Below are 13,053 nucleotides of genomic sequence, written 5' to 3' on the forward strand. Positions count from 1 at the left end.
TCCTTGCTAACTGTTATTATCGGTTCTGCACATGCAAAGACTGACAAGCGTGGGAAACTTCCTTCAGGCTCTTCATATCAGAATATACAAAACCCCTCAATTCCTTTATAAACATATCATCTAAAATATGAAAACATGCTTCACTTGCTGATATAATACATTTATCCCCTTCGGTATTTAGCATTTTTAAAAAGGGTAGCATGAATTGATAGACACTGCTATCAATTTGCACTATGGTAGCACTTTTTGACAAGGCACCACAATTTACAGTGCCCTGGATCCCTAACAGCTGGGTGTGGCACATTGGCTAAGACAAAGAAACCCACCATTGCATACAGAGGTGCTTTTACTTGCTCACAGGGTTAGCCAATGGATTTATAATTTGTCCATAATCCATAATTAACTGATTACAGTAAATCTGCTTCAGTGTTACAGTGTTACAGTGTTACCATCACCTTTTAAGTGTTCTATTCCTTAAACATTCTAGAATAAAATTAAAAGCTTTCTAAACCTTTCAGTGTGTATTTTTCTCAAGAAACAAATTCAAGTCAAGGCTTATGTGGTGAATCATGACTCTAAAAGACTAAGCCCGCATCACTCAAACACTTCCACAGAGCTTGAAAAGAATTCTCAGAAATCTCACTGACAAACACAAGGCATCACAACAAGTTTTGCATCACTTCCTGTTACCAGGTAAACACAATGCAGTGGAGACGTCTCGTTAAGGTGAGCAGCTTTTACTCACGTGCACACACACACACACGCACACACACACACACACACACACACACACAATGCAATCAGCCTCATCAGAGAAGAAAGCGTTCTTCAATTACTGGGATGATTGCTGTTATGATGTTCGCAAATGAAAAGCTCTGTGCCAACGTCAACACATGGCGGATAAAGATAATGAGAGAGATAAAGTGAAAGAGAGAGGGAGAGAGAGAGAGAGAGAGAGAGAGAGAGAATTGGGGTGTCTGCCGCGCTGATATTATATAAACACAAAATATCTCACACACAAAGAACACACTTCTCCAAATAATCTTTTATCACTTTAATCCTGGTAGTCCTTGTACATTTTTTTTGTGATTTCCAAAATGACATAAAAGCGAATATTGAAAATGACATCATGGTAAATTGCATGCATGTACGCACACACACATCACAATTCTAGCAGCTGTTTCAAAGGCATCAGGTTTACACAGATTGACATTATGAGTGTTTTAGATTAGTGTACTGATCAACTGATTAGCATACTGGCGCGCTTGGCGCTTTCAGCCATGTGCGATTTGTGATCAAACCATGGACTTCCCTTAATCTACATCTCCTTCACCCTCTCTTACTCACTCACTCGTCTATTCCGCTTTATCCTGTATACAGGTTTGCGGGGGCCTAGAACCTATCCCTGGGGATTTACAGTATGGCAGGAGGAGGGGTACACCCTGGACAGGGTGCCAATCCATCGCAGGACACACACAAATACACACACACATTTCAGGCAATTTGGGAATGCCAATCAGCCTAATTTGCATGTTTTTGGACTGTGGGAGGAAACTGGAAAACCCGGGGAGAACATGTAAACTCCATGCACACAGAAATGAGAATCGAACTTGGACACTGGAGGTGCAAGACGACAGTGCTAACCACTAAGCCACCGTGCTGCCTCACTCTCTCTTAATACCTAAAATTACCAAAATGAATAGAGAGCTGAGATGTTTTCCTAGAAAAGCCTGCTATCTATGGATTAAATGTCCTTTCGAAGCCACACTGCAACATCTCAGTGTTTTCTATCCAAATGCTCTTGGATATGTTCTGTTGAAATAAAGGGGATGATGTCATGTTTAATGATGATGTCATAGTTATACAGTATGTAATAGTTTATACCAGCATCGGCCTAAGGTGGCTTCAGTTTGGGGTTGTAAACAATAAGTAGGTAAGTAAGTAATAACTAATTGGAAAATATATATTAAAAAAAAAAAAGATTTAGGGATAAAATTTTGCATAACACTTTGCCCAGCCAGAACAGTAAGACAGAAAAGACTGACTTAACAAGGGTGAGTAGATAGTGTAAGTAGTGTAAGATGAACCATTAACTTCACAGAAGAAATGTGGTTGTGTAAAAAAGCATGAATGACCGTGAAATGAAGCTCACTTAAACGCTTGGTGAAGTTGCCTTGTAAAAAATTTCCCCCCACAGGAGAAATCTGAGCTACGTTAAAATGTGAAAAGAACAATTTCCACACACTGTTTGACAAAAACTTGCAGAATTATGTAGGAGTAGAAAACCACCTGTTAGTCTGATCTGACAAAAATAAAGGGCTTAAATTTACAGTATGAGGGAGAATAAAGATTGGATTTTGAAGCAATTGTAAAGGTCATGTGGTCTGATGAGTCCAGACTGATCGTATTCCAGAGTGATGGGCGTGTCAGGGTAAGAAGGGAAGCGCATAAAGCGATGCTTCCATCATGCAAAGTGTCCACTGTACAAGCCTCTGGAGACAGTGTTATGATCTGGGGTTGATCAGTTACTCAGGTCTAGACTCAGTAACATAATGGGGCAATAAAATGAAGTCAGCTGATGACCTAAATGTACTGAAAGACCAGGTTATAACATCTCTTGTGTTTTTTCCCCCAGGAATCATTTTACTCATGAAATGGCTACTGCAGATCTTAACTCATCCTTAACCTTAACCCTGGATTAACCCATGCAATTTAAGTAAACATTCAGGCATACACTAAACTATGGGCCATATACAGATGCTAGGAAAGCTATATGTATTTCATTTACATTTAGGCATTTGGCAGACGCTCTTATCCAGAGCGACTTACATTTTTATCCCATTATACATCTGAGCAGTTGAGGGTTAAGGGCCCAACAGTGGCAACTTGGTGGTTGTGGGGTTTGAACCTGGGATCTTCTGAACCATAGTCCATAGTCCAGCCTTAACCACTGAGCTACCCCTGGCCCAAAGAGACACCTATTGATCTCCTTACTGTATTTCATGTACAGTAAGGAGATCCCACAAGTCCCATTACACCTATTGATATTTTAATAGGTGGAAGTCAATAGTTGATTGGAAAAAAATAGGGCTAGGAAAAAAAAAAAAAACTAATTTCCTTTGCTGTCAAATGTAATGCAACAAAATGCGGTAATTTAGATTTTTTTTTTGCTTATCCCCTTTGTTAGGAGACAGGGGTCAGAGTGCATGGTCAGCCATTATACAGCACCCCTGAAGTAGACAGGGTAAAGGGCCTTGCTCAAGGGCCCCACAGCGGCAACTTGGCGGAGCATTTTGGATCATTAATCCAGAATCTTAACAGCAACCTCATGGTTTTCTTGGTTGTTTTGTTTTGCTCATACTGAATGCTTTCAGATCCTCATACAACTAATGAGTTGAGGAGAACACAGTTTTAAAATAATTTACTGAAGAAAAAAACACACAGGAGATCAGCCTTTTACCTCACTGTGGATTTTGGCTCAATCCACTCAACTATCTGCCTCTCAAGGACGGACTGCCTGCTTTAGGTCCCGCTGCAGCATCTCAATTGAGTTCAAGTTTCTTTGGTGCCATTTAGAAGTTGCTGTTGTGCTTCGCATGACTGAGCGAATACCCTGATGCCACTTGAGCTACAGAGCACAGATTGATAAGCAGATTTTCTCCTGGTAGAGAGCAGACTTCATGCTTATTTTCAACTCTAAACTTCATGATTCTAAAAGGCTTTGAGGTCGTCAAAGTAAGTTTTTCTATGGCTCTTGGTTAGCAGTGCTTTTCACATTGTGACTCTACTGTACCATGGATATCTTGAGTCTCTGTCTCATGGTGGAAACATAAACATGTTCCTTAGATGTTTGTCTGCGTTCTTCTGTGGCTTCCTGCATGAGTTGTTTATGAACTCTTTAAGGGATGACACTTCTGGAAAGATTTAGCACTATTTCAAGTTTGGGAATATTTGGATATATAACGTCCCTGCCATTTTATGGAGTCCCTGAACATTTTGTAACCCTTTTCAAACTGATACAGTACTGTTTGGAGCCAATCCTCATTTCTGTACATTTAATTAAATAAATAAACTTTTATGATAATTAAATAATGTAAAAATAAAGACGATAAAATAAGGGAATTGGAGCATCTACATTTGGCAGATGCCCTTATCTAGAGCTATTTACATTTTTTTACATTTGATCAATTGCGGATGGGGGTTGCTAACTTGGTGATGCTAGGGTTTGGTCCTAGAACCTTCCAATCAGTGTGCTAATGCCTTAGCCACTAAGCTACCCCATATCCCCCAAACAGACGTTTTACCGTGACAGGCTGCGTAGTGCCTAATGAAACAACGTGAAAATTGCTTGCTTATTTCACAAACTCAGCAGCAACCTTATTTCTGCCTTCCATCTGTTCCAACCACCAATGTTCCAAGCATCACCAGTATATTAATTACCTGATGATCTGTTATTATCTGTACCGGTTTCTCACTGGTTCATGCGTTAAGTTAGTTTTTTTTTATGCTTGAAATATATATATTTTTTTAATATTCCTTAGATACAGTACCGGGACTGAAAATGAGACCTAGAACAAGTCCTTTACTAAGATTGGAGAACTATTCCTCAAGAAAGCATTAAAATTACAATACAAGTCCGACTGTTTGGAAGCAAAATATGAAGAAGGGGAGGGGGTGTCAAGACTTTTGCACAGTACTGTATATTGTAATAACGCTTTCTTTTTGCTGAATTTCTTTTATTTGCTGCAGAGTGTGTTGTGTGTTCAGGCTTCTTAGCCTAGATGACAGTTTTAACGGGGCGGGCAGTAAGCATGCCTGAGTTTCTGCTTAGACATTTGATTAATTGTTTGGGTGGATAATTCTTGTTTGTGGTCTTATTCATATAAAATGTAATCCTCAACCATTGTGTCTTCTCTGTTGTCGTTCCATTTCTAATTTGTACATATAATTGTAGGACGACTTTTACACACACACACACACACACACACACACACACACACACACACTAACGGAATCACTGCTGTCTGGCTCACGGATTACATAAATTGTCTGAATAACAAATTACATTTTTAAAAATATAACTAAACAACTGATTACTTAAATAACGGACCCAACGCGTTAGATTACTCCTTACATCAAAAAAGTAATCCAAGTCTCCTACATCCAGCACTGGTTGTACAGTAACTGCTTGAATAATAATGTGAGCAATTTTTGTATTAAATTCTACCATAATAAACACGACTCTGTCAGAGTATAATCAATAATATAATGACTTAATTAACCACGGGTTTGAATAAAAATAAAAAATCATACCCCTTGGCTAGTCTGCACAGTTCCTTACTTAAACAGCATGTTCTCTCTCCATTTGCAGTAGACGTGCCCCCGCTGGCTCAGTGATGCTGAGAGCTCAGCATCTGCCTGATCACTTTAAAGCCATTTGCATGTTCTGTTTACCTTCAACAAACAAGCTCACCTGGAAGCTGTGAGATTTTCTGATATCTAGTTTTACATCTCTTTCCTGCATGCAAGCTGCGATGATGTCTGAAATGCCTCGTAAACTCCCAGTGAATTCCTAAGTTGCTTGGTGATGCTTCAAAATGAGGGCATGTTTTTTATATACTTTTAGTACAATCCTTATTTAACTGATAAACAGGATTTTTTAATATAATTTTTTTTTTTTAGTGACTAAAGCCTGTTTGACTAGTGAAACAAACAAAAAAAAGTTTACACACCCCTGTTAAAGTTGCAGGTTTTTGGAATATGGAAATGAAACCATGACTTTAACTAGACTGAGTCTACATTTAACATGATACTGCACCTGACATAATGCAAGTGAAACCCAAACAGAAAAATAAATAAATAAAGGAAAATAAAAAGGTACAGTACTCTGAATGAAATTCTCCCCTCTTGTCAAATCTTGATTTTGATTCAACTTAAATTTTTACTAAAATGCCTCTGATCAATTAAATTGCTAGAAGTATGTCTTGTGTGCAACCTTCTTCAAGTTATTCCAAAAGCTTTAGTCAAGATGCGGACCATCGCTCTCTGACTACGCCATTCTAAAACACTCTTCTTATTCTGGAGCCATTCATTTGCCTGGATTTGTGCTCTGGGTCATTATCATGCTGGAAGGTGAAATTATCCTTCATCTTCAGCCGTCAGACAGGCCTGCAGGTTTCGTGCAAAAAAAGATCGCTGTCTATGATTCCCTCTATCTTGACTGGAGCATCTGCACCAGCTGAAGACAAGCAGCATGATGCTGCCATCACAGTGAATTAACATGGGTATGTTCTGCTCTTGATAATATTACTTAGTTGTTTCTCCTCTTGGTAATAATTATACACTATTGTGTTCAAGTGGAAGGTTACAGGCTTTGTAGGTAATTAATTAAATGGTTGAAATTAACAAACCTCCCATAATAACACAATAAGGAGAAATACATGTTTGAACATTTTTTTTTTCTTGTTAATTAATTTATCAGAAGTCTAAAAACTTCTCTCATAAATAAAAATTGAAAATTGATGCTAGGCTTATTTCTACCACTGGGAGAAATTATTTTTTTTAATCCCCAAACTGCTACTGGAAATTTGTACATTACAAATTACTCAATATGATTGACAAAAGAGGAAAGTACCGTGAACAAAATATACAGGCAGTAGAAAAAAAAAAAACTTTTCTTTTATCATTACTTTGACTTTACCTCCCTCATGTTCTAATCATTGTCTTCATCTTTTCGTTTCTCCGTATGCGTACGCCACAGAGCAAAACGAACAAGATACTGAGTAGACATAACTAAAGACCAGCAGATACTCCATGTGCATGTAAATGTGAACAGTTTGACAGTAAAATGAGATTGTTTTGAGAAAGAGAGTTTTTTTTTTTTTTTTTTTGGGGGGGGGTGGTAAGAAATATTTTGCATACTTAGTAAGAAATATTTGTGCATATTCACAACTGCTGTGCATAGTTTTCTCGAGTCACAAGGGTGTTAAAAAAACACAAATGCACAAATATTATGTTAAAATTGTTTTGCTCAAATCAGCCTGCATTCATTTTGATGGTGATGTAAATATGTAGTATCAAAAAAATATTGAAAAAAAAACAAAATCTACCAAACATATGCGCTTACTGAGTTTTTGTAATGGGTCATACTGGCACCAAATTGGAACAGGGAATGAAGTGTGGATGTTTGGTGCTTGCAAAAAGCTTTTAATAAAAAAAAAACTGTTGAAAAAAACAATCCCTATTTTACACAGTCAGTACTTTTACTTTACTGATTATGTGACAGAAAGAAGTGATGCTATTGTCTCTTTATTAAGCAAAATGCTATACATCCATAAAGCACAATGTGGCCATTTACTATTGAGAGAATGACACTTTATTTGTTGGATATTGCTGCAACAATGTGAGACATGATGTAATAAGATTTTTTGATTTAGTCCTGTGTGCTGTATTGTCTGAAGTGGCAACTCTATAAACAGTTTATGGATGAGTGCACCACTTGGTCCCTCAAATACAGTAACCACTCAGCGCACAAAGAAAAAAAAAATTTATTATCCAGTAGCTGAAATCTTGAGGTTACTTTTAAGTATTTGGGATGCAAATTTGGCTAAAATCTGGCAACCCTACCCTCAAGCCAACCCTAACCCAAGATGAGCATAAGGCAGATAGATAAATCTGCTTCAAGAATGCCCTGGCTAGGCTGATGTACATTTCACTCAGCCACCTTACTTCTGCTGCAAAGCTTTCTCTGAATGGTCACTCTGTCCAGGCACTCCAGACATGATGACTCAAACCTGCCACAGTTGTCCTCTAAAGCAAAAGAACGGTCCATGTGCATCAGCATATTTCTGATTTCCATGTTGGTCTGATTGTAGGATGGGACTGGTCTGATTTCCCAACTGCCATGAAAAACAGGGACCCCAGTCTGTCTGCATGGCCTGCCATAATTAGGAGGATGGAGAGGCTGTAAATTTGGGAGGTGAGGCCTCCTAATGTCTCTATGGTATTCCAAAAGGTGTCCAAGGAAGACAACTTTAACTTGGAGTGAAAAGCAGATTAAAAATCTAAAACATTGCTAAAAGTAAATTAAGAAAAGAGACGAAAGATCCAGCGCACCCCTCCTCCTAATTCCATGCCTCCTATTTCCTGATAAAAGGGAACCTTCTCTGACATCTTTTCCCAGTGTCCGCAAAAAACCTGCTTCTGCCCAACTTATTACATCACCCATCATTGGTGGTATTCAGGAGGATTACAGTAAATCTGGTTTAACCCCTGCGCAAATCAGCTCATGGCCACAAGTACATCCTAGTTATCATGGAATATACCACACAAAGTTCTCCCCATCTGCAATGCAATCACCAAGAGTTGTGCCTCATTTTAGTAGAGTCGGCATCGCCAAGGATCTACTCATAGACTGGGGTGCCCCATTTATGCCCTGGTTGATGGTGGACTTGCAAATATGGACATCGGTATATCACGTTAAGGATTTTAACCAGGCACTAAAGCAGATGCTACTGTAACTTATTAAGGTAGAAAGCAGAAACTCAGATCTTTAGTTGTCTATTGTCCTGTTTACCATTAGAGAAACTCCACAAGCCTCCATGAGATCGATGTTCACCCCGATCAAGCTCATGTTTAAGAGGTGGCAAAGAGGACTGTTGGACAAGCTTGACAGGAACAACCTTTCCCCTTCAGGTCACCAATCAAATATGTGCACAAAATGCATAAACCTATTAATAAGGTCACTAGGGGAGTGCAGCAACACTTTGAAAGTTTGCAAACAGACAAATGATCAGTCAGCATAGCCATGGGAATTCCAATCTGGCAATGGCGTCCTTATTCTTTTCTCTAATGCCAGCTGTAAGTTCTTCACTCAGTTTTACTCTGTACTCAGAAGCAGAAAGGCTGGACATGGTGGACACCAGCCTGCAGAAGTCTGGTATGCAAAATGATTCCCCAGTCAACTGTACCATGCAAACCTCAGCAACACTCAGGTAGTGGTCCAGTGGTCTTATTAGGTCCCAGAGGCATGAGGACAGGCAATGGAAGGGAACGTACTGTACAGAGGATGCTGAAACATTGCATCACTGAAAAGGTTATCTACCCTTGTTCAACCTGTGCTGACTTATACACAGTATCTTGGATATGGGATTGGTCATAGACACTGCTGACTCTGATGAAGATTTGCTCCCTGAGCTACAGGTCCTTGAGCCACACTCCACTAAAGGTTTTGCTCGTGCTTAGTCCCTTCCCATTTCTACATGTTTTCCTTCTTATCATGTTGATAAAGATTTATCTTTACCTCATCTGACCATAAAGCCTTGCTCCAGACATCCGTGTGCTTATCTTAGCTCTTGTTCCATTTCTAAGTACTGATGAGGTATGTGTCTAGTATTTTACCATTTGTATTTCTCCTCTTAAATTCGTATGTACATGAGGAAATCGTCAAATATTCACCCCTTGATCTTGGAGGTCTTTCATTTGTTTACCCATTCCTTTATTTGTAAAATATTCCATAGAGCTGTTTTTAATTGTTCTGCTATGGTTCTGAATGATAATTCATTTAATCTTTTGTTGAAAACCGGCAGCTTTCATCATCTCTGGACTCTTTCTTTAGATTTTTTTCATCCAAGCATAAAGAAACCTAATTAACAAACCCAAGTGCACACATTCAACTGAACTCCTTTATGTGTTCACTAACATGGGGACACTGAGCACCTGAGCAATCAAAATAATGTTTCGTTCACTCATTCATTATTGTAGGAGAAATTTGTGGCATAAAACACAACAAAGAAGGCAACGAGAAAATGGTTTAACTTGTGCTATATGAAAAAGTTTGCAGCAGACATAAAACCTAAAATTGCGTACTTTGTCTTAAATATGAGGTCATGTGCCACAACGAAAAGACTTGGTGCTCATCCTGGGCCAGTTTTAAGACTAAGTCAGGACTGAGCATGGGCACATGGTCAATATTTGTCAAGGACTCAAATCCTGAATTAGCTAGGGCTAGGACTGGGGGCTGGAGAGGCTGCCATGTGGGCCTTTGATGGGAGCTTGACTGGGCGAGACCTAAGGACTTGATAGTCTAGGGCTTTATTCACTGTCCAGTTGTTTTCAGTAATATAACCTATAATGAAAATCGTTGTGTTAAATTAAAATTATAGTGGGTCAGTTAATCATCCGGCTGTTTTTAGGTTATAGGTTTTAAATTTTGTGAAAGTCACTTACATTATTCTCTTGTTATAGCAGCTACAAAAAGTCTATCCCTTACTTTCTCTCTCTCTCCCTCTATCTCTCTCTCCCTCTCTCTCTCTCTCTCTCTCTCTCTCTCTCTCCCTCTCTCTCTCCCTCTCTCTCTCGCTCCTCTTAAGTCAGCAATACATTCAAAATGCACCAAATACTGTACATGGCCCAGGAACATGCTGCAAACCAAAACATGTTATAATTCTTACTCAATCCCTCTCTGCCTGTTATATATTGTTTATACTGATAGACAGCATGTCTGCATTGCATATCCATCACTTCTGCAGAAAGAATGCTAACTCTGCTTATCTTCTCTTACAGGTAATGTTCTGTGTCCAGCTGGGGAACGTTTGTTAGGAGGACCTGCAGAGGTGTTTGGACTTAAATGAATTCAAGTGAATTCACACACACACACACACACACACACACACACACACACACACACACACACACACACACACACACACACACACACACAATGACAACAATACTCAAATGAGGACTGTTAATAACCCAGATTGTAGGTAAATCCTAATTTCTCTAGGTTTTTTCTTCCAAATAATCTGGGACACTCCACAAAAAGCCTTTCGCACGGGCAATTCATCTACTGATCTTACACATCCTCATAACCCATGTAAAACGCATGCTGGTGAAGCTCAAAGAACATTTCATGCTACTGAATCTCTAAGGAGGGCCTACATTTCAGCATCTGACGGAACCTGGTTGCAATTCAAATAAAACACTTTCTTAACTTGAAACACCTTATAAGCTTACTGGAAGACATTAGGCTGTAAAAACAACCAGCTTAATTTGACCCCTGATTCTCTAAACCTTTACCACGTGGAGGTGAGATGAGGGATCACTCTGGAAAGAGGCACAGCTAACCTTTAAGATTAAAGCACAAAATCCACCTTGAATGACATGTATAAAAATCTTCAGATGGATTTTCAGTGTGTGTGTGTGTGTGTGTGTGTGTGTGCAAACAAACTATGAAGAAAAAAAAACAAGCTTTTTGTACCGCTCTGTTTTTTTTTCTATTGGTTGGAGCATGAACAAGCCAGTAAGATCTTTTCCCCTAATGTGACCTCATATAAGATGATACCACTTCCCAACTTGTTCCTCGGCTCTGCTCAGAGCTCCTGTTCTCTGGTGGGCCGTGGCTCCGCGTTAGCTCTTTCACATACACACATTTTAAGTTTTAAAGGGAGTGTAAAGCATTTTAAAAAATGCATTATTATGTGAAGGGTATTTCAGCTAGAGCACTAATATACACTTTGGGAAGAGCTTGTTTAAGTGATTCTTTAACATCAACCTGTTTTTACTTTGAATCATGTAGATATCGCTAACTAACCTAGCTGAGTCTGTGCAATAACACGTCAAGTTATGGAAATAAAAGAGACTTTTCATTAATTATAATTGACAAAGAAAAAACACCACTTCTCCGTTGTTTTTTTTAGGAGTTACAGGCAAAACCGTATGGTTTTAACAACGGATGTGCAGGACGGCCACCATGCCATTTCAGGGTGGAGTTTTCCTTTTAAAAATTAACGACTTACCCCGTGAACTTCCTGGCTGTACACGTGTATCAGTAAAAGCCACCTGAAAGAAAAAAAAAGCAAAATCACTGAAAAATTTCAGGGCAAATAACAAAAAAGGATAAAAAAAAAATTACATGAAAATATTCAGACAATACAGGACGAACCCATATAAACAACTTTAAACATCATATACTGGTATGAAAGAGTTATCAGTTCTATAATGCTTTAGTTTTACATAAAAACTAGAGATTAATTAGGTTTATATATATGAAAGTAAACTGCGATTTGAACAGTTAGTCCAGAGGGCATGAGCTGGGTTCTCCAGACTCCAGTATAAGTATTTAAATGATTACTGTGACCAATCAAAAGTAATAACTGCTGGACATTGGGATTGCTGCTGGGATTAGTCGATCATTCCGTGGGTGTGGCCTTGAGCAGGATTAAATAAACACTCAGGTGCTGCAGACAATTTTCTATGAGATGTGTCATAGCTGCTTCTGATCTAGAATAAATCTGTATATACAGTACATCTTAATGGACAAGAAAGTAAACTCTCACCAGAGCAGGAGGCTGAGCGAGGCAATCAGGTGGGGGCGTGTCATCTCACCCGCCAATCAAGGCGTGCCCTGGTTCGAGATGTGCCCTCAAAGGTGATCTTTTGACTGGTGGAGCCAAACCTTAACTTCTAATCCTTGTGGGTGATACACCTGTAAAAGTAAAAGTAGTACACAATCAACAGATTATTCAGAAATAGTCTACAATAATAGAGTCTGAGAATTGATTTGGTTATATATTGCGATTCTTTTGTGTGGCAATGCATCACCACACTGACTCTGTTTAAAAAGATTATATATATGAAGTTTTTATTTATATACAATATGTGCACCCTGGTCTTTTGCCCTAAGTTCTCTGGTGCCCTTAGAATGGATTTGAGGTGGTAAAACAAAACAATATTGCAACTCGAATATTACCACACACAGTAGCACCTTGGTCCTGGAGGAACGTTGTTTCGTATCACTGTGTACTAACTGTATATGGTTGAAGTGACAATAAAGCCTACTTGACTTGAGTTAATCTTTGATTAATATAGAAAAGGGGCATATTAGACACCTTTTTTTTTCTCTCTGTTATTGGATATACTGTAGATCACACAAAAACAACCACACACACATACACTCAGACTTTTAGCATGTCAGATAACTGGCTAGCTAGTTAACATCGATTTAATACATTCTACCTAAAGGAGTACCTTTAATGTACCTGCTTCTTGTGT

The 13,053-nt window shown here is 38.8% G+C and overlaps 1 protein-coding gene across 1 annotated transcript in view; it reads right to left on the bottom strand.

Moving 5' to 3' along the window:
* Window positions 1–13,053, bottom strand: part of col4a4 (collagen, type IV, alpha 4) — a 64,168-nt gene that overhangs the window by 49,333 nt on the left and 1,782 nt on the right. Inside the window, exons 2-3 of the mRNA XM_053506871.1 lie at window positions 12,339–12,487; window positions 11,799–11,841 (exon numbers count right to left, since the gene is read on the bottom strand). Coding sequence (XP_053362846.1) covers window positions 11,799–11,841; window positions 12,339–12,382 — 87 coding nt within the window. The 5' untranslated portion in view covers window positions 12,383–12,487. The remainder of the gene's footprint in view (window positions 1–11,798; window positions 11,842–12,338; window positions 12,488–13,053) is intronic.

This window comes from Clarias gariepinus, chromosome 11, assembly GCF_024256425.1.
Source record: "Clarias gariepinus isolate MV-2021 ecotype Netherlands chromosome 11, CGAR_prim_01v2, whole genome shotgun sequence".
In the NCBI taxonomy this organism is placed as follows: Eukaryota; Metazoa; Chordata; class Actinopteri; order Siluriformes; family Clariidae; genus Clarias; species Clarias gariepinus.